Source organism: Emys orbicularis, chromosome 17 (assembly GCF_028017835.1).
Source record: "Emys orbicularis isolate rEmyOrb1 chromosome 17, rEmyOrb1.hap1, whole genome shotgun sequence".
In the NCBI taxonomy this organism is placed as follows: Eukaryota; Metazoa; Chordata; order Testudines; family Emydidae; genus Emys; species Emys orbicularis.
This window is the reverse complement of record NC_088699.1, coordinates 18,362,331-18,384,743: the sequence shown is the minus strand read 5'-3', so window position 1 is coordinate 18,384,743 and position 22,413 is coordinate 18,362,331. Positions and strand designations below refer to the sequence as shown.

General features: G+C 47.5%; 1 protein-coding gene across 1 annotated transcript; it reads right to left on the bottom strand.

Moving 5' to 3' along the window:
* Positions 1-20,503, bottom strand: DHX33 (DEAH-box helicase 33). The gene is made up of 12 exons (XM_065418190.1): positions 20,296-20,503; positions 12,274-12,434; positions 10,444-10,671; positions 9,462-9,632; positions 8,035-8,220; positions 6,888-6,999; positions 5,990-6,149; positions 5,011-5,099; positions 4,225-4,352; positions 1,735-1,938; positions 816-902; positions 1-309 (listed from the first exon to the last, which is right to left on the bottom strand). The coding sequence occupies exons 1-12, from the start codon at positions 20,501-20,503 to the stop codon at positions 1-3; spliced, it is 2,043 nt and encodes a 680-aa protein (XP_065274262.1).
* Positions 20,504-22,413: the final 1,910 nt, after the last annotated feature.

Sequence of the window (22,413 nt, the reverse complement as noted above, 5' to 3'; positions counted from 1 at the left end):
TCAGTTCTTGGCTGCTCTTAGCTTCCTGCGGAAGTAGTCGGGTGCAGCATCATACAGCCAGTCTGCATCCACTACACACAGGTCCCTCATGTAGCACTTGTTGGTGTGAAGCAGCTCGTTGTACGTGACGCAGGCTGGCTTGCAGTGGAAGAGGACCGAGGAGGGATGTATTGCCACCAGCTGGTGGGAGTCTACGGTGGCATAGGTGCCATCCGGCCGCAACTCTGCAGTGTTCATGAAGAGGCTGTGAGCCAGGCAGCGGCGGATATTCCCCGTGTCCGATCGGGAGGACTCAATCGGTAATGATAGCTGGTTAGTAACGAGAGAGAAAGAGAGAGATGGCAATCCCTTGTGTTTGGTGCCCTGCAGCTCAAGATCAGACACCCTACTGACATTAAGTCTCATAAAACAAGCCTGGAAAAGTCTCACAATCACCACACGGTGGGAGTGAGACTGGAATCGGGGCTTCTAGCGCCACACAAAAGCCCACATCACCTATCGCTTTCTGGCATCCCTTCCAATAACTGTGGGTGCACATGTTTGAAAAGCAAATATGGTACGACCAAAAGCTCAAAAGGAATGGGAACTCCAATTTAAGCTCGGACAGCTGCCATTATTATGAGTTTGCGGGACGCTTGCCCAGAGACGGGGCCAAGCTGCCCGTTAGAGGAGTTAGTTTCAGTCCAACCATATTCAAACCAGGAACTGAAGGCACAGTGTTTCCCTCTGCTAGGATCTGGTACAGGGAAGCCATTCGGGGGTAGAGGGGAGGTAAAACAATAACAAGACAGAAGAATTTTACAGCAACTAGTTACCTTTAGGCAAATGTCCCTGAGCTGAGCTCTGACGTCTGACACCAGCATCATGTTCCTGTTGTTCACAAAGTTCTCTCTGCACCATTCCTGCAGCAGAGCAAGTGGAAGCCAGAACAATTCACTTCTTTATCAAGGATGTTAGGGACATTGTCTTTGGATCAGATGTAAACCAGAGTCCCTAAATCACATACCCATTCAACAGAGAGCTGCTACCCTTCTGGCCAGATTCGCAATATGGATAGTTACACTCAGTCTACCTAAATTCCCTCCTACAGTTCCAATTAGACACAGTATTCCTCACCCATAGTCCTAAACTGTTTTGTGGGTTTGCCATGTGCCATGAAACAGCTTCTGCGCTTCCTCCCCAGAGATGGTGAAAGCAATTCCTAGAAGCATCAAGTTTGTAAATCACTCTCGGAGCCCTGAGGAAGAAAAACACGCTAGGAAGCCCAGGATGCGACTCTACATACGTAGAAATCAGACTGGAGAGTTTGATTTGTGGATTAAATCCAAATCTCATCTACAAAACTTGCAGAAAGGCCCGATCTCTTTGTAAGGAGCTCTGAAATGATGAAGAGCATTGCCAGGCATTTCCTGGTGGTCAGCTGAAACACAATCCTACCCACCTGGAACAATACAAGGAGGAATGATGACCTTGAGGTTAAGGTGCTCACCAGGGCCTCGAAAGATGGGTTCGGTTCCCAGCTCTGCTGCAGAGTTCCTGTGTGACCTTCATTAAGTCACTTATTCAGCCTGTAAAATGAGGTTAGCCCTTTCCCATCTCACAGAAGCATAGTGAGGATAAATATATTGATTAGAAGGCACTCAGATGCAAAGCGAAGTGCAGGTACACGGAGAGAGGTCAGATCCCCAGCGGACGAGTTATTGTACCATCTCCAGAGGCTCCATCCCCACCTACCTTATTACCGCTGACATTTTTAAAGGCTCTGTAGACGTTGAGCAGGGTGAGGTGATCCCCCTCGCTGGAAATGAACTTCTTCCGGACAGACTGCACTTCATCCCGCCGGGATGGGGGGTTGTAGAGGATGCTGTCCACCGAGAGCAGGGACACGATGGTCAGGATCTCCTCCGTGCAGTGGAACTTGGGGGACATGAGGATAGTCTGCAAAGCACAGAGCAAGAGCTGCTTTCATGGGTTTCACCAGCTAGAAAGCTGGCAGATTTCGACAGCACAGTAATCTTGGTGGGTAATGTAAACTTTAAAAGATACCTTCTCTGTGTTAAACTAACTCCTGGCTCAATAGGATCAGATATAAAAGAGAGGGGAACTCTGGTTTATTCTTAAAATCATAGAAGACAGAGGGAAGAGACGTACTAGGGGACATAGCTTGTCCATCCTCATGCCAATGCAGTATCACGGAGGCACTGGTAATAATAACTATCATTAAGGATTATTCTTTTAAGTTGTCCTCATTTGAATGAGCTAAACTACTCACAAACCTTGAATTACACACTTTTGCTATTTAGGCACACAGATATACACATACACTCACACTATTGGGGAGAGCTGATCATTTTAAGGAAATTTCAACATAACACCGCTCATTCATATGAAAATTGTAAGTAAGACAAAGTCAGCTCTTTTGGAAACTTTGGTTTCAACTCTAACTTGCCTCATTAAAATCAACTAATGTGCTAGAGGAAAGGAGGGGAGCAAATGTCCTACCTATCAACAAGAGGCACTAAAGGTGAATTCCAAACCAGTGAGCCTCACTTCAGTACCAGAGGAAATGGCTGAAGTAAATAGGATTATAAAGCACCCATTAGATGAGCAGGATATGACAGGACAAACCAGTACAGTTTCTGTAAAGGAAAACTGTGCCTCTCTAATCTACTAGGATTTTCAGCGCATGCGAGGCTACAGCTACTCAGGGCCAAGTTCCACATCTACTGAATAGCAGCAATGCTCACGGATATTAATAGGAGCTGCTGGTAAGCAGAAACTGCAGAATCAGTGCCCAATCAGGCACTCATTCTCCGCACGTTACTCCTGAGGGCATTCTGCGCCAAAAAATTAAAATTCTGCAAAATTCTGAAAATTGTATTTGTCAAATCAATGTGGAGGCTCCAGCATGGCATTGGGGAGCATAGGCCACTGGCTGCACAGAGGTGGGAGATCACTGTGCAGCTCCCCCCAAGGACACAGACTCAGCAGTGAGGCTGCACCCAACCCTGGCACAGCGCAAGGACCAGGCCTGCCCCAAAAACACCCCAGTGCCCTGCCCCTCTGCACCAGGTGCACCAGGTGTGGGCAGGCAGTCTCAGCAAAGCACGATCCAAGTGTGGAGGGGCTTAGTGTGGGGGGACCAAGTGTGGGTTGACAGGGCTCTGTGTGGGGCAATCCGGGTGTGGGTGGCTCAGTGGGGGATCCGAGTGTGGGGGGGGGGATCTTGATGCACAGGGACTTGCTGTGGGGTTCTGGGTGCAACAGTAATGGGACTCTGCAGGGAGGTCCAGGTGAAGGTGGTTGGGGCTTAGCAGGGGGATCCAGATGCTGGGGGAGTCCAGATACTGGGGGAGTGGGGCTCAGTGGGGTTGGGATCCAGGTGCAGCTGGTTGGGGCTCGGTAGGGTGGGGATCCAGGTATGGGTGGCTTGTTGGGGTGATCCAGGTGCAGGGGGAGTGTGGCTCATCATGGGGGTTCTGGGTGTGGGGGGGTGAGGCTCAGAAGGAGGGTCTGGGTATGAGGGGGTCTGGATGCACTGCGATTGGGGGAAGGGGGAGCAGCTCCCTGAACAGGAACCCCTCCCCCTGCAGCTGAGGAGCGCTGGGTGCAAGAAGCACGGGAGGTGGGGGGAGTTTGCAGAGCTTCTTACAGCCAGGGGAGAAATCTGAGGGTGGGTCTGACACGGCTCTGGATGCCATGCATAGGAAGAGGAAGTCCCGTCCTCCCTAGCCCAGCCGGGACTAGCAGCTGAGCCCGGCAGAGGGTAGGAGCCACCAGCCAGGTCTTCCCCAGTCCCACCTCTCTGCCGGCTGCCTTGGGCACCTGAAGCATGCTGCTGGGGAGGGTTGCATGACCGTTCTTGTGGCTTCCCTTTGCTTCCCCGTCAGAAAGTCATTTTTCTGCGGGGAAGCAAAGAAATCTGTGGGGGACATAAATTCTGCACATGTGCAGTGGTGCAGAATTCCCCCAGGAGTAACATGTGTATTGTTAGGAATGTATCATGGTAACAGCACCTGTATGGAAGGTACCTTGTCATTCTACCTTATGTGGAAATCTTACATGGAATCAGAAGGTAAATGTGGGAAATTTTGTCAAAACAAACCTCTTAACTCATTATCAAATCAAAAGGAAGTAGTTTAAGGAGCTTGAGAATAAGAGACTGATAACTATGGAAAAATATATCCAGATAAAAATAAAAAGCTTATTGCCTATCATTTGTACTTTAGAAAATTTGGGTTCCAGAGGAAATGCTGCCATCTTCCTTCCCAGTGGGGTCAGAGTAACCTGATCCTCCTTCCGGTCCACAGCCCCCAGCAGATCCAGTTGCTCAATGGCTGCCTGAATGGCATCTATCAAGACAGAATGGTACAGTCAGTTGGCTTCATTGTTGGCAATATCAGCAGAGGTTAGGAGGACTCCCCCTGGCACCATCAGAGGCAGTGTCTCCGGATCAGAGTGAAAGACAACGACATGGCACTGCTGTGCCTAGTATGATTAAACTGCTCGAGCCTCCAGGGCTGTCCACCAGGCATGTTCCACTGACACAACATTCACAAATTATATTTTAAATAGAAGCAAAGGTAAGGTTGCCATGCCAAGCCTTTGGCAGCAGCCCTGTCAGGACCCCTGCAGGCTGCTCTCCTCTAGAAGCCTCCCACCAAGATTTCTTCAGATTCTTTGCACCTCCAGCCTACTTTTATCCCATGCTGCTCCTCACTCTGTTGAGCAGTTGTATTCCCCAGCTCCTGCCACCAGTGGGCCTGCTTTCACAACACTGACCACCGTCAGTGAGCACTTAAGGGACTCCAGTCCACCCAGATGGCAGAAGATTTTGATGAGTTCACTTGTCAGCTGGGAGAGGTGGCAACAGTCCAGGAAGTGTTACGCTCCTTATGATACAGGCTCCCCCCGCTCTCCATTATCAGTTCAGCCCAAACATTTATTTTCAGATAAATTCTCAGTGACCTGTTACCCACTCCTTCCAACGCTGCCGTCACACCCACTTACCTGGGGATGGCTTGGACATAAAGTCGAAGGTGAGAACGTTGGGAATTCTCAGAGCCAGGAGCTGTAGCATCACACTGGCCAGGTTACACCTACAAAGGGAAAGAAAAAAATAAGAACCACCTCAACCACCTGCCTCTGTTGAGGCAAGTCAGGCAGACCTGCCCGACTGGCACCTCTGAAATCCTGCCCGCTGAGGAAGACCAGCCCAAGAGTGGCCTCCGCGCTCCCCTGGCTTCAGCACTGCTGCAGAGCGGCTACTTCTTCCAGCAGCACCTCCAGTCACACAGCAGAGGGGAGGAAAGAGCAGCAGCAGCAGCAGCGGGAGCCTTTACACACTCGTTTTTGTCAGGAATGGGGGAGAAGCATAATAAGGGAAAGGAGTATAATACAAAGGGCGGAGATCAAAGGGTAACAACCAAGGTGACACTGGAAGTTGGAATCTCCCCAGAACAGCTGATGGTATTTGGCACAGACCTTGTTGGATTCTGAGCCCCCTCCCTGAGGGCTGAGCAAGGACACAATGGGTAAACCAGTCACTTCAGCTATCCCTTGTAACCTCATCAGCCTGCTGCCAGTTATATCACATGAGATGGGACAGTACAAGCTTAAAAGGGATGGGGAGAAAAAGCTACAAGTCCAAACTGATGGAGGAGGAGGAATAAAATACCCTGTTCTTCTTGTTTCTGACGCCTTTCTCCTGACAATGGGGCTGCTGGTGGAGATGGAGCCAAAGCCTGAGCTCTGACAGCTCCAGGCGCCCCAGTCACAAAACACACCCAAGCTGTGAAAACGGAATTAACCACAACAGGAAGCCAGCAGAGACACTGTTCTGTCTCCGGACTCTGAATGCCCTTCCTCAGCCCATATCCATTCACAGCGCTCACAGGCCTCCCTTCAGAGTTGCAGATTCTGGCTACGTGGCAGGTCTGGCTAAGGGAAGGCAAGGCTGTGTGTTCGGGGAAGTGGATTCTGTTCTCACCTCTGTATCTCAGGTATTGTCATTTTATCAAACTTCTCGAACTCATCCTCTGTGTAGAGCCGGTAACAGATTCCACTGTCCTCTCGTCCCGCTCGCCCTGTACGCTGCCATGCCTGGGCCTTTGACACCCGCTGCACAGCCAACACTTCCAGGCCACTCTCTGGGAAAGGAAAAGAGTCCACATTAATGAATATTCACATATGCGGGGCTTTGGAAACGCAGCTAGTGCAAATTCACACAGTGGCTGAGCACTGATCCTAGGGGAAGACAGAGCACCACCTACTGAAACAACACCACTTAAAGGTAGTCTCCCATCCAAACACTAACCAGGCCTATTCTTACTTAGCATACAAGACCTGAAGACAGCTACATGGTGCTGCATCCACTTGGTGGCATTTCACAGCTCCAGGGGTATTTTTACACTGCACGTAGACACCCACGGCTGGCCCATACCAACTGACTCGGGCTAAGAGGCTATTTAGGGTGTACATGTTCTGGCTCAGGCTGCAGCCTGAACTCTGGGACCCTTCCACCTTGCTCAGACATCTACACTGCAATAAACAGCCCCGCAGCCTGAGTCAGCTGGCAGGGGCCAGCCACAGGTTTTTAATTGTAGTGTAGACATACCCCAGGAGGCCCGGTAGAATTCCACACTTAGCTGACTCTCCCCACAAATGGACAGCCCTGTATACACCCTATCCCAGGATCAGATGAGCACTGGGGAAGAAAGCACATTCAGTTGACAGGATGAACACACACAAAAAACCCGCCTGAAATACGACGTGTTAAAGACTGGGGCAGAGGGGTGTTTTAAATCAGCTTCTATCAGGGTTTAGTGCCTCAACGTACGTATCAAGAATTAAAAATTATTTCCATATCACTCATCTCAACTCCTCACCAGGGCTGAACTTCTTTGCTTTAACCATGCCTGTGTCCACAACGTATTTTATTCCCGCAATGGTGATGGAGGTTTCCGCAATGTTGGTTGAAAGGATCACTTTGCGATAGCCCTAGGAGGAAGAGCAAACAAAAGAATACCACCTAGCTCTTATCTAACACTTTGCAGCAATACAACTCAAAGAGCTTTACAAAGGAGGTCAGTATCATTATCCCCATTTGACAGATGGGGAAACTGAGGCAGCGGTGACTTTGCCCAAGGTCACCCAGCAGGCCAGCGGCAGAGCCAGGAATAGAACTCAGGCTCTCCCAAGTGCCAGTCCAGGGTTGTATCCAGTAGGCCACATTTGCAGGAGTCCCAGCTCCCACTTTCCCACCTCAGAGTCCCAAGATTCACACATCCTTATTGGTGTACTTTGACTTGGTTACACTTTAGAGTATTGTGTCAGTGTGACCAGTGTGTATGGCTACATTAAAACTCTAGCTACTGGACAGATTTCTAAAAGAAAGGAACTTTGCAATCCAAAACAATTAGTCAAATCAAATACAAGACCCCCAAAGGGCTGTTTGCAGTGGAGCCTTTAAATCTTTTTAGTTTTGCTTCTGGTGTAAGGCATGAGATTAGGATCCCTGAAGACCTGAGTTCCAATTTATCCACTGACTAGGAACAACACAGGCTGTAGCAATGTAAGTTCCTCTGTGCACATACACACAGCGCTGCCAAGTCTGCTACACCCTGGAGGTTAGTCTTCTTGGAATTTCAGTACGACCTGGAAACTGCCCAGTGAGGCTGGCCAGCTAGAATGGTGCTTTCTGTGACGAGGCTCTTCGTCCACAAGGATCCGTATAGAGCACGTTCCAAAGGCTCTGCATCTCATTACCAAGCCCTTGGGCCCTCATTCCGCTACCTTTTCTGTATCCAGGGCAATTATTCCCATATTGGGGCTAATGTTGAGGAGAGACTCATAGAGGTGACACCCCACATATCGCACTGAAAACATGTACCCTCCTGTCTCCTGACAGTAGTCAGCCAGGGTCATAAATGAGGATTGCTTTTAACCCACGAGACGTACAGCCCTTCCTGTGCAGGGAAATGGACAGTGATGTGGATGCATCAGCTCCCCCAGGTGTCCCCCAGCCTGGCTTACCTTGGGTGCAGCCTGAAAGACTCGGAGCTGCTGTGTGTATGGCAGTGAAGCATAGAGGGGCATCACCACCATCTGGGGGCAGCCATCGGGAAGGTGCTTGGCGATGTCTCGGCAGGTTTTGGTCATCGCTTCGATCTCTTCCTGACCAGTTAGAAACACCAGGATGTCCTGAGAAGAAGGTGCTTCCTTGGGGGTTGGGGAATTAGAAACGAGTGTAAGCTAGTGGGGGGAAGAAGACTCAAGCAGAAATAAAACAGCAGTTATCAGTGGCAGCAAATCTTCTGAGCTCTCCTACCAACAGCAGAAGAGATGGAGCAGCTGGGGAGCAAAGCTGAATGTGAGCATACGGAGCGAGGTGCTGCTCCCACTGGATTCACTGAGACGGAAGGGGGCTCAGCACTTTGTAGGACCACCAAGATGGAGAAAAAAAAAAAAAAAACTAGAGAAACGGATGGTTCTGCTTTGTTCAACAACTTTCCAGTGCACCCAAACGAACAAGCCAGTGGCAGTACAGCTGGCCAGTAATCACATGAAAACCTGAAGAAGAATAGTTAGGAAAGCTAGGCTGCATACTTTGCTTAGCAGTCTCCTTTACCTCCAGACTAGTGTTCAATTCCTACAAGCACAGCAACAATAAGTATTTTAACAGCGGCAGATGCAGGATATTAATGGTTTATTTAACAGCTTTCCACCAGTCACTCCCCTTAAAAGCCACTGTATACATACAGCTACGAAAGCACCGTGTCACTGTATGCTCCAATGCAGAGGAGACGCGCTGGATATATTTCCAAAGACGAGAACCGCAGGCACCTCTTTCAAAAACTCAAGACTGGCAGTTTCTCGTTGAAACACTTAGTGCTAGTCATAAAATATTGATGAGCTTTTAATTCATTAGATTTCCATTTTCTCTATAGTTTCCCTTAACAACTACATCAGGGAGGCGATCTTAATGATAATCGAAGATTGGCATTTTTTCATTTTGGTGCTCTTTGTGGATTCCACAATTCTGTAAGTAATGGGGTGCAAATAAATTATTCCCTGGAGTGCAATATTTTCCAATATTTCCTCATCTAACTCAGTCACACCATCAGCATCATCTACCCGAGAAGTAGATTTTAAAAGAATATAGGGCCAGCTGGCCCACACTGAAGTATGAAAGCTAAAGATGAGAATACAACAGCATACAGAACAATCTCCGAGTTCTACTAACGATACAAGCTGCAATTTCAGGCCATGGGATATTTGAGATCATGAATCTAGCCAAAGTCTCACATTAATATAGCTCATTCAGACTTCAGGGGTGACACTAAAAGAATCCTCAATGCTTGTAACTACCACTTGGATCTGAACAGGCAGAATGATAACAGATGAAATGTCCAACTGCAGCATCACAGGAGCAATGCTTGCTCCCAAAACACCCATGGTACCTGATGGATTTGGAAGACCGACACCAGTGCTGCTTGGAGGTAATCACTCTGAGGCTGTTTGGTGTAAAAGATCTGGATTGGATGTTGCCGACCTTCTAGATAGAGAACTGGGGCTCCGTTGAAGTACTGAGAGAACTGGTCTACGTCCATAGTAGCTGACATGATCACCACCTACAAAATGGGAGCAAGGCAGGTGCTATCAATGGGACTCAAGCGTGAGACATTTGCCAACAGGCCTACAAAACCCAGCCTCCTTAGACTACTAGGATGAACACCCAAACCAGCAAAAGGTAAGAAAGGCATTTAGTGCAGAAGAGAGCTACATTTTTTTCTTCCGGGCCCTCAAGTCTACAGCCATCCACTCCCACTGTGTGACACCCCAACATGTGTTATACACATATCACCCCATACGCTACAGAAGGAGTGGAGAAGCGAGCTTAAAGGGTTCCAGACATTTACTAAAAACAGCTACGCCTAGTTAGAACATTCAGACTTAAGAGATGGCTTTCAAGAAAGGGAATGTGTTCAAGCTAGAAAAGTCAAACATGACGAGGACCCCGCCCTTAGGGTGGTTCTTCATAACACAGTTAGTTTGTGTATTACACCAAACTCAACTCCTGTCCACACACAAAAAAAATCTCTAGCTCGCATTAAGTGGTGCTTTAAATTAGCTGGTGGGGATGGGTTGAAGCTCGAGTGCTGTTGAAGCTGCAGCTAGTAATGCAGCATGGATGCAAAAGCTGGAATTAGTACACATCAGCGACAAATCCAATCACTCTGCTGCTAACCAAACCACTCTGCGTCACTCCAGTGTTCTTCTGAAGTGACTGGAGCTAGGCTCTCTCTAGTGCACTAACTGGAGTGTATCTAACTCAAGCTAACCATTGCAGTGTAGACCTGCCCTTACAGGTGTGGAAGAACCCCCACTCTCCATCAGCATATATCATTCTGCTTGGGGGCCAGGTGGGGAATCTGCACTCACTTTGAGTGGGAATTTGCCCAAATCCTTCCGTTTCTTTAACGCCGCTTTCACCACCCCAAAGAGCACGTCTGTGTGTATTGTCCTCTCATGAGCTTCGTCTAGAATGACGACACTGTATTTGCGCAGCAGGGGATCGCCAATGGCTTCGCGGAGAAGCATCCCATCCGTTAGGAACTTGATTCGCGTCTCTTCGGAGGTGAAATCTTCAAAGCGCACCGTGTAGCCGACCTAAGGAAACAGTCATGCAGGACAAGGCACAGACACCAAATCACGTACATTTATAGCCGCTGTGATTCACACTAAAGGATCCCAAAGCATCCAGACTATCCTTACAGCCATCCCTTCACCCATATCCAGTTAGAACCGCGAATGCAATTTAAGGAGGCTGCATGTATTTTCATTCTGTGGGTCACAAGCCCCAAGACTCTAACCTACCCCAAAGAGAGCTGTCAAAATCTTAGCATAATCACTATTTTCTGGCACTGACAGAGGAAGTTCACCCCTAAGAAAACCTGAAGAATTCACTGTAAAATATAATAAACACAGAAGATATAACCCCCTTTCCCAGAAGCCAGTGAACTGGATCACAATTTGTTAGCATTCATACATACAAGAAATTAAAGTAGACTGAAGGTCATACACTGCCCACCGTTTACATGCACAACTCCCATCAACGTCAACTCCAGTTTCACCATGGATTAAGTGCTGGATGTGGCCATTTGTACATATCACAGGTGTAATGAGCCTAACCCAAACTAAAACCAGTTCCATAGGACACTGCAGGTGCAGAGGCTCTGACAGATGCCACGCACAATGATTTTTCTGTCCCGGAACACCTCCTCCAACGGGCTACGTGTGGATTATTATAAACGGCTACTCTCAAATTAACAGTGAATTAGCAGTTTGGAGCCCTCATACCCAAAGGCAGGAGGGCATATTGTAGAGGTGCCTCGTCCTAGGGAGGGTAAAGGCCGCCAGGTTTGTGCCGGGCTTCTCTGTCACCAGTGCAAAAAGCAAAGGGTCACATGCTCCCTAGCAAGATGGGTCATAACTGGAAAAAGGCAGCACGAGGAGCAGCAACAAAAGCCAAGCTGTGCTTTAAAACAAAGTTGTGGAGAGGGTAGGAGGAGAGAGGAATCATCCATTTAGGTACAGACTATGATAACTTCATTGTGAACTTGAAACACACCGCTTAACTTTTAAAATACCGAACAAGGTGATACACTCCAACCCTAAGTGCATCCTATGAGAGAAACCAAAAGGATTTGATCAGTGCTAAAAAGCCACCCAAAACCCCAACATTTGGCCCTCAGAATACTGAAAAGGCTGTGAGTACACTTCTGTTCATGTTTAAACATTCAGTAAACACAGACACCACCACCACCACCCTTGCTGGAAGCCGCTGTCTATTCCTTAAACACTTTTATATATTTTTTTCCATTCTCCCTAAACCACACATAGCAACTGCAGCAAGTTCCCAAGAGTCACAGCTCTGCTTGCCACCCAAGCATGCCCTAGCTTGTTGCAATCATCAATAATCAGTGCTGGAACAGGGGGATATGACAAGCTGATTTTTTACTCATTAGCCAGCATTTTTTTAAATAAAAGCAACATAGCTGGACCCACATGGCGAGAGAAAAGCCAAGCGGGGCTCAGCCACTGGGCTGGATGGAAGAGACAGTGTTTTTATTCTTGTATACTATTAAATGTAGACAGCACTTTATCCCTTGTGGTTCTAGGATCCATACAACTGCTCTGACCACCTGCTGTCCTCACCTACCCAACACCACTGTACATCTCAACCACTTTATTTCAGGTCACCTCACATACCAGTTTTCCCAGCTCTGTTTTCTTCTCATCCGAGACTCTAGTAGCTAAGGATATAGCAGCTACTCTACGAGGCTGGGTCACCGCAATGATGCCTTGGCGGCCGATTCCTGCTTCATAGAGGTACTGTGGGATCTGAGTCGTCTTCCCTGAGCCTGTTTCCCCTATATAGCAACAAATGAACAAACAGCTGTTATTTCTGTAGCATCTCTAATGAGAGGCTCTCAAGCCATTTTGCAAACATTTGTTAATTAAGTCTCATCCCTCCGAGAGACAGGTGTTGTCCCCATTTTGCCAATGGGAAAGCTGAGGAAGAAAGAATTAGGGTGATTTAGCCTATGGGAACAGAACCCAAGTACCCCAGCTCTAACCACTAGATACACCACTTCACTTGATAACGCTCATCTCATTCCCCATGGTTGGTCCCTGGTACAGAATTTTAAAGGCAAACCGCAAGTAAATAGAAGCCGAGTTCTGTACGCTACAGAAGCGCTCCCAAGAACATTCAGCACAGCACAACGCCTACGATTCTTCCTTTGTAGGTTCCCCCAGCATCACAGCAACCTACCGCACTCAGACCCCTGGATGGATCGCACCTGCCTAGGAAACCCCTGCTGGAGCATGGAGCTGGCTCGTGAGGCTCAGATAGGTGGTTTACTTTCAGTATATATGGCACTAGTGTGTGGCCTGGGTTTCAAAGCTTTTGAAGTTATGCTCCCATAAAATCCTGGGAGCAAGAGACAGATGAGACCCATTCAGTCGTCCAGTCTGCCTCCCTGCCACTGCAGGACTGGCTCCTACACTAGACTTCTTAGTGTTTTGTGCAGTTTAGTCTTAAAAGTTCCAGGCAACAGAGCTTCCACAATTTGCCATGGGTGACTATTCGCATCTGGAACTGTCAGTTTTCTCTGATATTCAGCCTAGGAACTTCCTGTCTTAATTTTATCCCCCTATTTCTAGGTATATGTCCACCTACCACACCAAATGATTCCTCTCCATTGGCTTATGCCCCCACTTAATCATTGCTGGGCAAGTACTTCTGACGTAGATGGATTTTTGTTTGGCTTGCAATTCATCTTTAGCAAACAAGAACACTGGGCTGAGAAACAAACACACAGACAGGAGCTGTTCTTTCAGCACCACACAGAGGGCTACCCAAAAAACGCCATCCCGTTATCCCACCCATGCTCCCAATTCTGCCACTACACAGTCAGCTGTAATGAAAGTGGCAACCATCGCTTACTACATAGGGCACTATCAGTCTTATGGACCAGTAACATAGGACAGTGATAAAAATAGGGCTTTGTACTAGCACTGAGTTACTGGATCTGCTTGGACCTATTACAGCACTGACGACAAAATCCTTTCATTGCTTGGGACAGATACAAGTTGGAACCAGGCACAACTCTTCAGAGAACATGAATTTGGAACTATTTCAAGTCTCAAGAGCAACAAAGAGCAGGAAACTGACATTAATGCCAATTTCATTCCCCTTCAATTTTACTGGTTCTTATGAGTCTGTTTTTAGTACCTTTAGTGGGAGAAAAATACTTTTAAATTCAAACAAAGAATAATAAGGCAATTTGTATCGCTTCAGCTTTCTCGTGGCCAACAATAGGGATTCCTCCTCACAAAGGTCTCTGAACATGTTAGAGGTGCATGGAAAGGGGGCGGGGGCTGTATTCTTCTTGACTCTTGTAAAACACTGACAGTAGAGAACAGGACACCTTTCACTAAAACCAAGTAGCTTCCAATACACCAGATCCTGAGCCAAATATATCCCTTCTTTAGGTAATGGAACAAACTGGAAGAGACACCCCCAGCTCTGCAACCTCCTCGCCTATTAGGTCTTGTCCGCTGTTGAGTCTGGTATGGTTGCGACCAGTACACAGTGCTAGCTTGTGCTGTACCCCTATGTTCACCCCTTTTACAAGACTATGATAAATTTCGTATAAAAGTATGCCTTGTGAGGTATCATTTGAAAACTCATAAATTTACTGATCATTATTATCCTGATAAAATGTGTGTGGCAACATTGTATGTAAAGATACAAGATTCTAATGTATGATGTTACTGGGGCTGTGTCTACACTGCCAATTGTCGTTCACAGGTGCTTAAAAAAGCCTCCCCTCCACCCCGAAAGACAAAAGTTTTGCGGCAGCAAGTGGCAGTGTAAACGGCTCGTTGTCAGCAGGAGCGCTCTCCTGTCCACAACGTAAACTCCGCTCGTAGGGGGTGGAAGTATTTTGTCGGCAAAAGTGCCGACAAACAGCATTTACACTGCCCGACTTTTAGCGACACGGCTGTATCGCTAAAAGCTGTGTAGTGTAGATAAAGCCTAAGAGAGATTCAACACCTGGAGAGCAGTCCACAAACGAGTTCTCCAGAGACAAAGGACTAGCCAACACCTCAGCCAGGTGTCAACAAGTTCACATAGGCCATCACCTGGTTAAGTGGTCATTCTTTGGCATGAAAGAGGGCGTGGGGAAAAAAAATCTACATCTTGACACAATCATCTTAGGGTTTCTTTCCATCCACACAGACTTTGTCTCCTGAACCTTAGCTGGAGATGACTCACAAAGAAGAGAAGAAACTACAAGAAAGTAGACTAGATGTCCCATGTTCTCTCTTCCTTTCTCTCTATCCACATCACCTCAAGAACAAAGAAAGAAACACTGGACTTGGGGAGAGATCCTGATTGAAAGGAATTCAGCCAATAAGACGGTGGTGAGAGAGACCTTTGTTTTGAATTCACTTAACTTATTAAGTTAGGCATTAGTTGTGTTTTACTTTTACTTTTTTTTTCTTGTAACCAATTCTGACATTTAGCTTTCTGTAGTTAATAAACTTGTTTTACTGTTTTATCTAAACTAGTGTGTGTTTGGATGGAAGTGTTTGGGAAACTCCATTTGAGATAACAGAATCTGTGCATATCTATTAATAAAATGACGGACTATGTATGAGCTTGTATCATCTGGTGAGACAGGAGAGTAGATTGTGTCTATGCTGTGTACATTTTTGTGCTGATTTTGCAAGGACATCTATCTAAGATGACAGAACCACCAAAACAGATTTTTAAAAACACATTTTCAAATATTTACTACTTGCCCCTGACATAAGTAGGACATTCTGATTATTATTTGTATTGCAGTAGCATCTAGGAGCCCCAGTCATAGTCCAGGACCCCACTGTGCTAGGCACTGTACAAACACACACCGAACAGAGATGGTCCTTGCCCCAAAGAGCTTCCAGCTAACTAACGACTTCCACCTCCTGCCCCTTTCCCAAGATACTCATGGAGGAGGATGGTGTCACTTCAATCAAGTCACCATTAGATCTTTTTTGTTCAGCCATGCTACTGCCAGCAGTATTACTATCCTAATGAAGGCTGGTTGACATGAAAAGCCCACATCCACTAACTATGTAATTAGTGGCCATAAAGAATATGATGCCGTGCTGTCAGAGAAAACTCCAGTGCAACATAATTCTTCATGAAGAGCAGTGACTAGAAATGCACATATTGAGGGGCTCGCATCATGTGTATTTTGCACTAAAACCACATTTCCGCAGAGGTACGTCTTCTATTTTCTTTTTCACAGTGACACATGCAACAGGGCTCAGAAGTCAGCAGGGTGAGGGCAATGTGGGAGCAGAGGAAAGGAAGAAGGAATCAGAAGAATGATAAGAAGTTCAGAAGTAACATTATTGTGTGATACAATTGTGATTCCTAGACAGATGGGAAGCAGAAAACCAAATGTAAGCCGCCCAGCTGCAGACTGGGGCAGAGGGAGGAACTATTTACCGCACTCCTCAGCTGCAGAACCTTCAAATGGCATATTGTAGGACATATTTAGCACGTGATAATGCAAACCATACAACTATAAAAGGGAAATGAGAAAAGTACTGTGCATTCCTTGACTAGAAAATTATTGTGGTCAACATTTTTTTGAAGTGTTCGCTGATTGCATGTGTGAAATTTGAGGCACTTCATGCCTAATTTTAACAAATGCTGAGCCCCTACGTTTCCAGCTGGAGTCAATAGGATCTGCGACTCTTCAGCTCTTAAAAGTCACACATAAGGTGTCTCAAGCTGGGCTCATAAAAACAGAGGAATCATTAGTGAACACTTCAGAAAATTCAACTAAGAAGGTGTTTTTACCTAGGGAACAGAGGGTTTTTCCGGTTTTGGATTTTTTTTGGCTGGGGGGGGAGAAGGAAGGAACTATAGGATCATAGAAATGCAGGTCTGGAAGGAACCTCATGAGGCCACCTAGGTCAGTTCTCTGCACTGAGGTAGGATTAAGTATTATCTACCATCCTGACAGTTGTTTGTTTAACCCATTCTTAAAAACCTCCAATGACAGATTCCACAACCTCCCTAGGTAATTTGTTCCAGTGTTTAACTACCTTTACAGTTACGAAGTTTTTCCTAATGTCTAATTAAAGATCTACCTGGATGCAATTTAAACCTATCACTTCTTGTCCAGTCCTCAGTGGTTAAGGAGAACAATTAATTACCCTTCTCTATATAACAACCCTTATCAGGTCCCCTCTCAGTCTTCTCTTCCCCAGACTAAACAAACCCAATTTTTTCAATCTTTCCTCATAAGTCATGTTTTCTAGACCTTTAATCATTTTTGTTGCTCTCCTCTGGACTTTCTCCAGTTTGTCCGTATCTTTCCCTAAGTATGGTGCCCAGAACTGGACACACTACTCCAGTTGAGGCCTTATCAGGGCAGAGTAGAGAAGAACTGCTTCTTATCAACATTCCTGCTAATACATCCCAGAATGAAGTTTCCTTTTTTTTTTTTTTTTTTTGGCAACAGTATTACACTGTTGATTCATATTTAGTTTGTGATCCACTATTGCTCCCACATCCTTTTTCTGCAGTATTCCTTCCCAGGCAGTCATTTCCCATTATGTATTTGTGCAGTTGATTATTCCTAAGTGTAGTACTTTGCATTTCTCTTTATTGAAATTTCATCCTATTTATTTTAGACTATTTCTCCAGTTTGTCGACATCATTTTGAATTCTAATCCTGTGGTTCAAAGCACTTGCAACCCCTTCCAGCTTGGTATTGCCCGCAAACTTTGTAAGTGTCATCTCTATGCCACTATCCAAATCATTTATGAAGATACTGAATAGAACCAGACCTAGGACCCAATATGTCCACCCAATATGCCCTTCCAGCTTGACTGTGAACCATTAGGGGTGGCCAGCCTGAGAAGGAGCCAGAATTTACCAATGTACATTGCCAAAGACCCACAGTAATACGTCAGCAGCCCCCAATCAACTTCCCCACCACCACCACGCTCCCACCACCTCCCACCCACCGGCAGCCCCGCTCATCGGCGCCTCCCGCTCCCTCCCCGCACCTCCCGATCAGCTGTTTCATGGCATGCAGGAGGTTCTGGGAGGGAGGGGGAGGAGCGAGGGCACGGCAGGCTCAGGAGAGGGGGCAGGAAGGGGTGGAGTGGGGGCAGGGCCTGTGGCAGAGCCAGGGGGTGAGCAGTGAGCACCCCCCGGCACATTGGAAAGTTGGCGCATGTAGCTCCAGCCCCAGAGTCGGTGCCTATACAAGGAGCCGCATATTAACTTCTGAAGAGCAGAGCCACAGGTTGGCCACCCCGCATTATAATAATTACTCTCTGAGTAGTAGGAAAGGGATTAAGGGAGGGATAGAAAGCAGCAATAAACTTCCTGGCTTTCCCCATACAATTAAGTCACTGCAAGTCTTAACTGAGAACCTTGCAACTCAAAGTCAGACACCATATAGTATGAACAAACAATTTGTATCTAACTACTGAAAAAAGCTAATGCGGTCTTGGGATGCATCAGGCAAGGTATTTCCAGTAGAGATAAGGAAGTGTTAGTACCGTTATACAAGGCACTGGTGAAACCTCATCTGGAATAGTGTGTGCAGTTGGTCTCCCATGTTTAAGAAGGATGAATTCAAACTGGAACAGGTTCAGAGAAGGGCTACTAGGATGATCCAAGGAATGGAAAATCTGTGAAAGAGCTTGGCTTGTTTAGCCTAACCAAAAGAAGGCTGAGGGGGGATATGATTGCTCTCTATAAATATATCAGAGGAATAAATACCATGGAGGGAGAGGAATTATTTAAGCTCACTACCAATGTGGACAGAAGAACAAATGGAAACTGGCCATCACGAAGTTTAGACTTGAAATTAGAAGAAGGTTTCTAACCATCACAGGAGTGAAGTTCTGGAACATCCTTCCAAGGGGAGCAGTGGGGGCAAAAGACATATCTGGCTTAAAGACTAAGCTTGATAAGTTTATGGAGAGGATGGTATGATGGAATAGCCTAATTTTGGCAATTAATTGGTCTTTGACTATTAGTGGTAAATATGTCCAATGGCCTGTGTTGGGATGTTAGATGGGGTGGGATCTGAGTTACTACAAATAATTTTTTCCTGGGTGTCTGGCTGGTGAGTCTTGCCCACATGCTCAGGGTTTAGCTGATCGCCATATTTGGGGTCGGGAAGGAATGTTCCTCCAGGGCAGATTGGCAGAGGCCCTGGGAGTTTTTCGCCTTCCTCTGCAGCGTGGGGCACGGGTCACTTGCTGGAGGATTCTCTGCACCTTGAAGTCTTTAAACCACGATTTGAGGACTTCAATAGCTCAGACATAGGTTAGGGGTTTGATACAGGAGTGAGTGGGTGAGATTCTGTGGCCCGCGTTATGCAGGAGGTCAGACTAGATGATCATAATCGTCCCTTCTGACCTTAAAGTCTATGATTCTATACTAAGGGCACATTGTACCTAATTACTAACAGCACTTTAGATTATTAACACTCAAACAGTTTGAGAAAAAGCTTTTCACTGTATGTCATACATTCATGTGGTTCTCCATTTGAAAAATGAATAAGACTGTAAACTCTCTGGGACAAGGACTGTCTTTTACTCTGTCCAGTACAATGGGGCTTCATACCTACTGGAGACATTAGCAGAGATATACCTATACCTATCTCATAGAACTGGAAGGGACTTTGAAGGTCATCAAGTCCAGTCCCCTGCCTTTACTAGCAGGACCAAGTACCGTCCCTGAGTTTTTGTTTGTTTGTTTTTTCCCCAGATCCCTAAATGGCCCCCTCAAGGATTGAACTCACAACCCTGGGTTTAGCAGGCCAATGCTCAAACCACTGAGCTATGCCTCTGGGCATTCCCATAACACAATCAGCTTCACTTCCCAGCACAGAAGGTTTGGGTTATGAACACTGTAGGAAAATGTTTGTTTGGACAGAGCAGTTTCTTTTGGAATTGAAGAAAGAATCCACATAGACTTTGCAAATACTTAATTATATCTATCTAAAGTACTTATATGACCCCCATCACCACTGTATCTGAACACCTCACAATCTCCAGTGTATTTATCCCTGAAGCATTCCCATGAGCCTGGACAGTGCTATTTACTCCATCTTTACAGAGGGGGAAACTGAGGCACGGAGCGTAAGTGATTAGCCCAAGGTCACATAGGAAGTCTGGGAAATTGAACCCAGAACTCTCAAGTCCTAGGCTAGTGCCCTCACTACTGTCCTGCTCTGCTATACAAAGCTAAACGATGGGCCAAGCCCGAGTCGCCCACATCCCTTTTCGCTAACCCAATGTCTCAGCAATAGCTGGGGGACCAGACTCCCGGGCAGAGGAGGAATAAGTTACTTATCTGTCCTGGCAGGAAGAGGACTGGCTGCCCCGTCTGGGTGGGGTGGGGTGGGGGAATAGGGCTGTTCCATGGGGCTCCTTAGCCCACGAGAGCCCCTGGCAGGCGAGGGTGGCACGAAGGGCTCCTCCTGCCAGGGGAATGGGATGCTGGGTGCGCCCTGGGAGACAGCGGGGGGTAGGGAAAGCCCAGCTGAGGAGGAAGTAGGCAGAGCCCCCTGGCCGAGTGGGGGCTGCGGGGGGCTCCATGGTGGAGCGGAGAAGGGGGCACTCCCGGGCCGAGGGGGAGTGGGGGGCACTCCCAGTCCTGCCCCGCCGGGAAGGTCGCTCCCGGCCCGCGCTCACCGATGAGGATGGCGCTGTCCAGGCTCCGGAGCTGGCTGAGCAGCGGCCCCCGGGCCTGGAAGATGGGGAGGCTCCTGCGCTGCGTCTCCCCGGCGCTGGGAGCCAGCGGCTGGCGCTTGGCTCCGGGCGGCGCCAGCAGCATGGCTCTGCGGGGAGGGGGCGCCAGCTTCAGTCTCTTGGCCGGGGGCAGCTCGCCGTCCTGAGGCATCGCCCCCGGGCCGCGGCCGGGCCGGGATCAGCGGCCGCGCCGGGATCAGCGGCCGCAGGGGAACATGCGGCCGCCCCGCCCCGCGCACGTGTTCCCGCTGCCGGCCGCGCACGGGGATTACCGCCCGGCTCCGCGACACCCCTCCCGGGACTACAACTCCCAGCCTGCACCGCTCCCGCTGCCTGTGTCCCACTAGCCCAGAGCGGGGCAGGCTGGGAGCTGTAGTCCCCACAGCCCACACGTGGCGCTGGTCTGCGTCCCACCTTAGCATGCTACAGGGTGGGCCGGGCCTGCGGACCTTACCCTGGCCACGCTGGGTAGGGGCCGTCCATAAGGTATTAGGGGGTAGATCCTTAATTGTGGTGGTTGTGTCACTGTTACAAGGAGTGGGGGGGGGGGGGGTGTCTTGAAAAAATCCCCCAAAAATGTTATGTAATTTATGGACAACCCCTTACTCTACCCCCTTTTTCCCCCAGGCTGCCAGCTACTTGTTAATAAAAGTGTGAGAACATGTGTATAAAGTGCACAGACACAAGTAAAGAGTCAGCTGTGTGCACCCCACCTTTGCTATCTCAACTTTATACTGATAAAACCCTATGTGTAGGGATGGTTTTAAAGCTTCTAACATATCCCATAGTGAGGCATCCACTTACCCGGCCTATTGCCATAGGCATATTCACATGGTTTTCTGCATCTTGTCTTCAATCACCTGAGGAGTGCGAAAAGGAAAAGTGCATGGAGACACAGCACTGGGGAGTGTGTGCTCAAGCCTTCAACCATACAAAGGATGATGGAAAAGGGGACAACAGAGAGGGGCACTGGGGAAGTCAGAGCCTTCCAGCACAAAAGAAAGGGGGTGGGGTAGGTCAAAAGAGGACAAAGATCTAAGTTTAGGCGTCAAAATGAAGAGGATCTGAAATCTTGGATTAGAAAAGAAAGAACAGAAGAGGGATATATAGATGAAAGAAATGCGCCAAGCAGTTCCAAATGGCTCCCAAGCCTAGAATTTCTGCTGGTGTCCCTCCACCGAGGGCATTTGACAGTCCATGGTCACCACATTCAAAAATACACTGAAAAGTGGATTAAACACACAAACATTTACCACAGAAACAGGCTTAAAACATCCCTTTTAAATACTGTTTCTGGCCTTTTTTGCTAAAGACATCCACTACCCCACTGTTATGCTGAGAGATACTGGTGACAATCACAAACCTCTGAGACTGGGTATGAATGTACCCTGCGATCAACGTAACTGTCAGGATGAGTTAATCAAAAAAACCCAGCAAAACCTCCCTCCCCCAGACAAAGGAAGGGCTGTGAACCCACACAAGAGGTTTTTGGGGTTTTTTGGCTGAGTATTATTTGGCTATTGTTTGGGGTAGAACAGAACAGAGAGGCACAGGCAAAAAGTAAGGAAGCCAAGCAGTAGCTTGTGAGCACAGTGTGACCATGGAAAAAGCTAGAGAGAGCTTTTGGGTCTGGTGCTGGCTAAAGAGACTCCAAGCTGTAAGCTAAGAAACTGCCCCTTTTTGTTTCTGGTTCCTCCTGCATTTGGAGAAGCAGGGTTTTGTACCTTTCCTTATAAATAAACAAGACTGCAAATAAAATAGCAGACTCCATCAATTTCTGCTTCCAACTGGAACATCCCCAGGGCCTTGAAATTTGACTTGCCGCTTTTCAACCTGAGTGGCCACAGTACCATTCTTTGGGAACATTTCTACCAGAAGTCCTCATGGGAGACTGGGCCTAGGTCTAACACTTCTTTTCTCTGTTCTGATGGAAGGTCCAACTGAAATGTGGAAATTATCTATCTCCTTTCTCCAGAGAGGGAAGAAGGCAAAAGATAGTGTATTTAACGGTGAATACAGAGTCACCTAGCCTAATGGAAATAAGGTCACCCTGTTAAATAT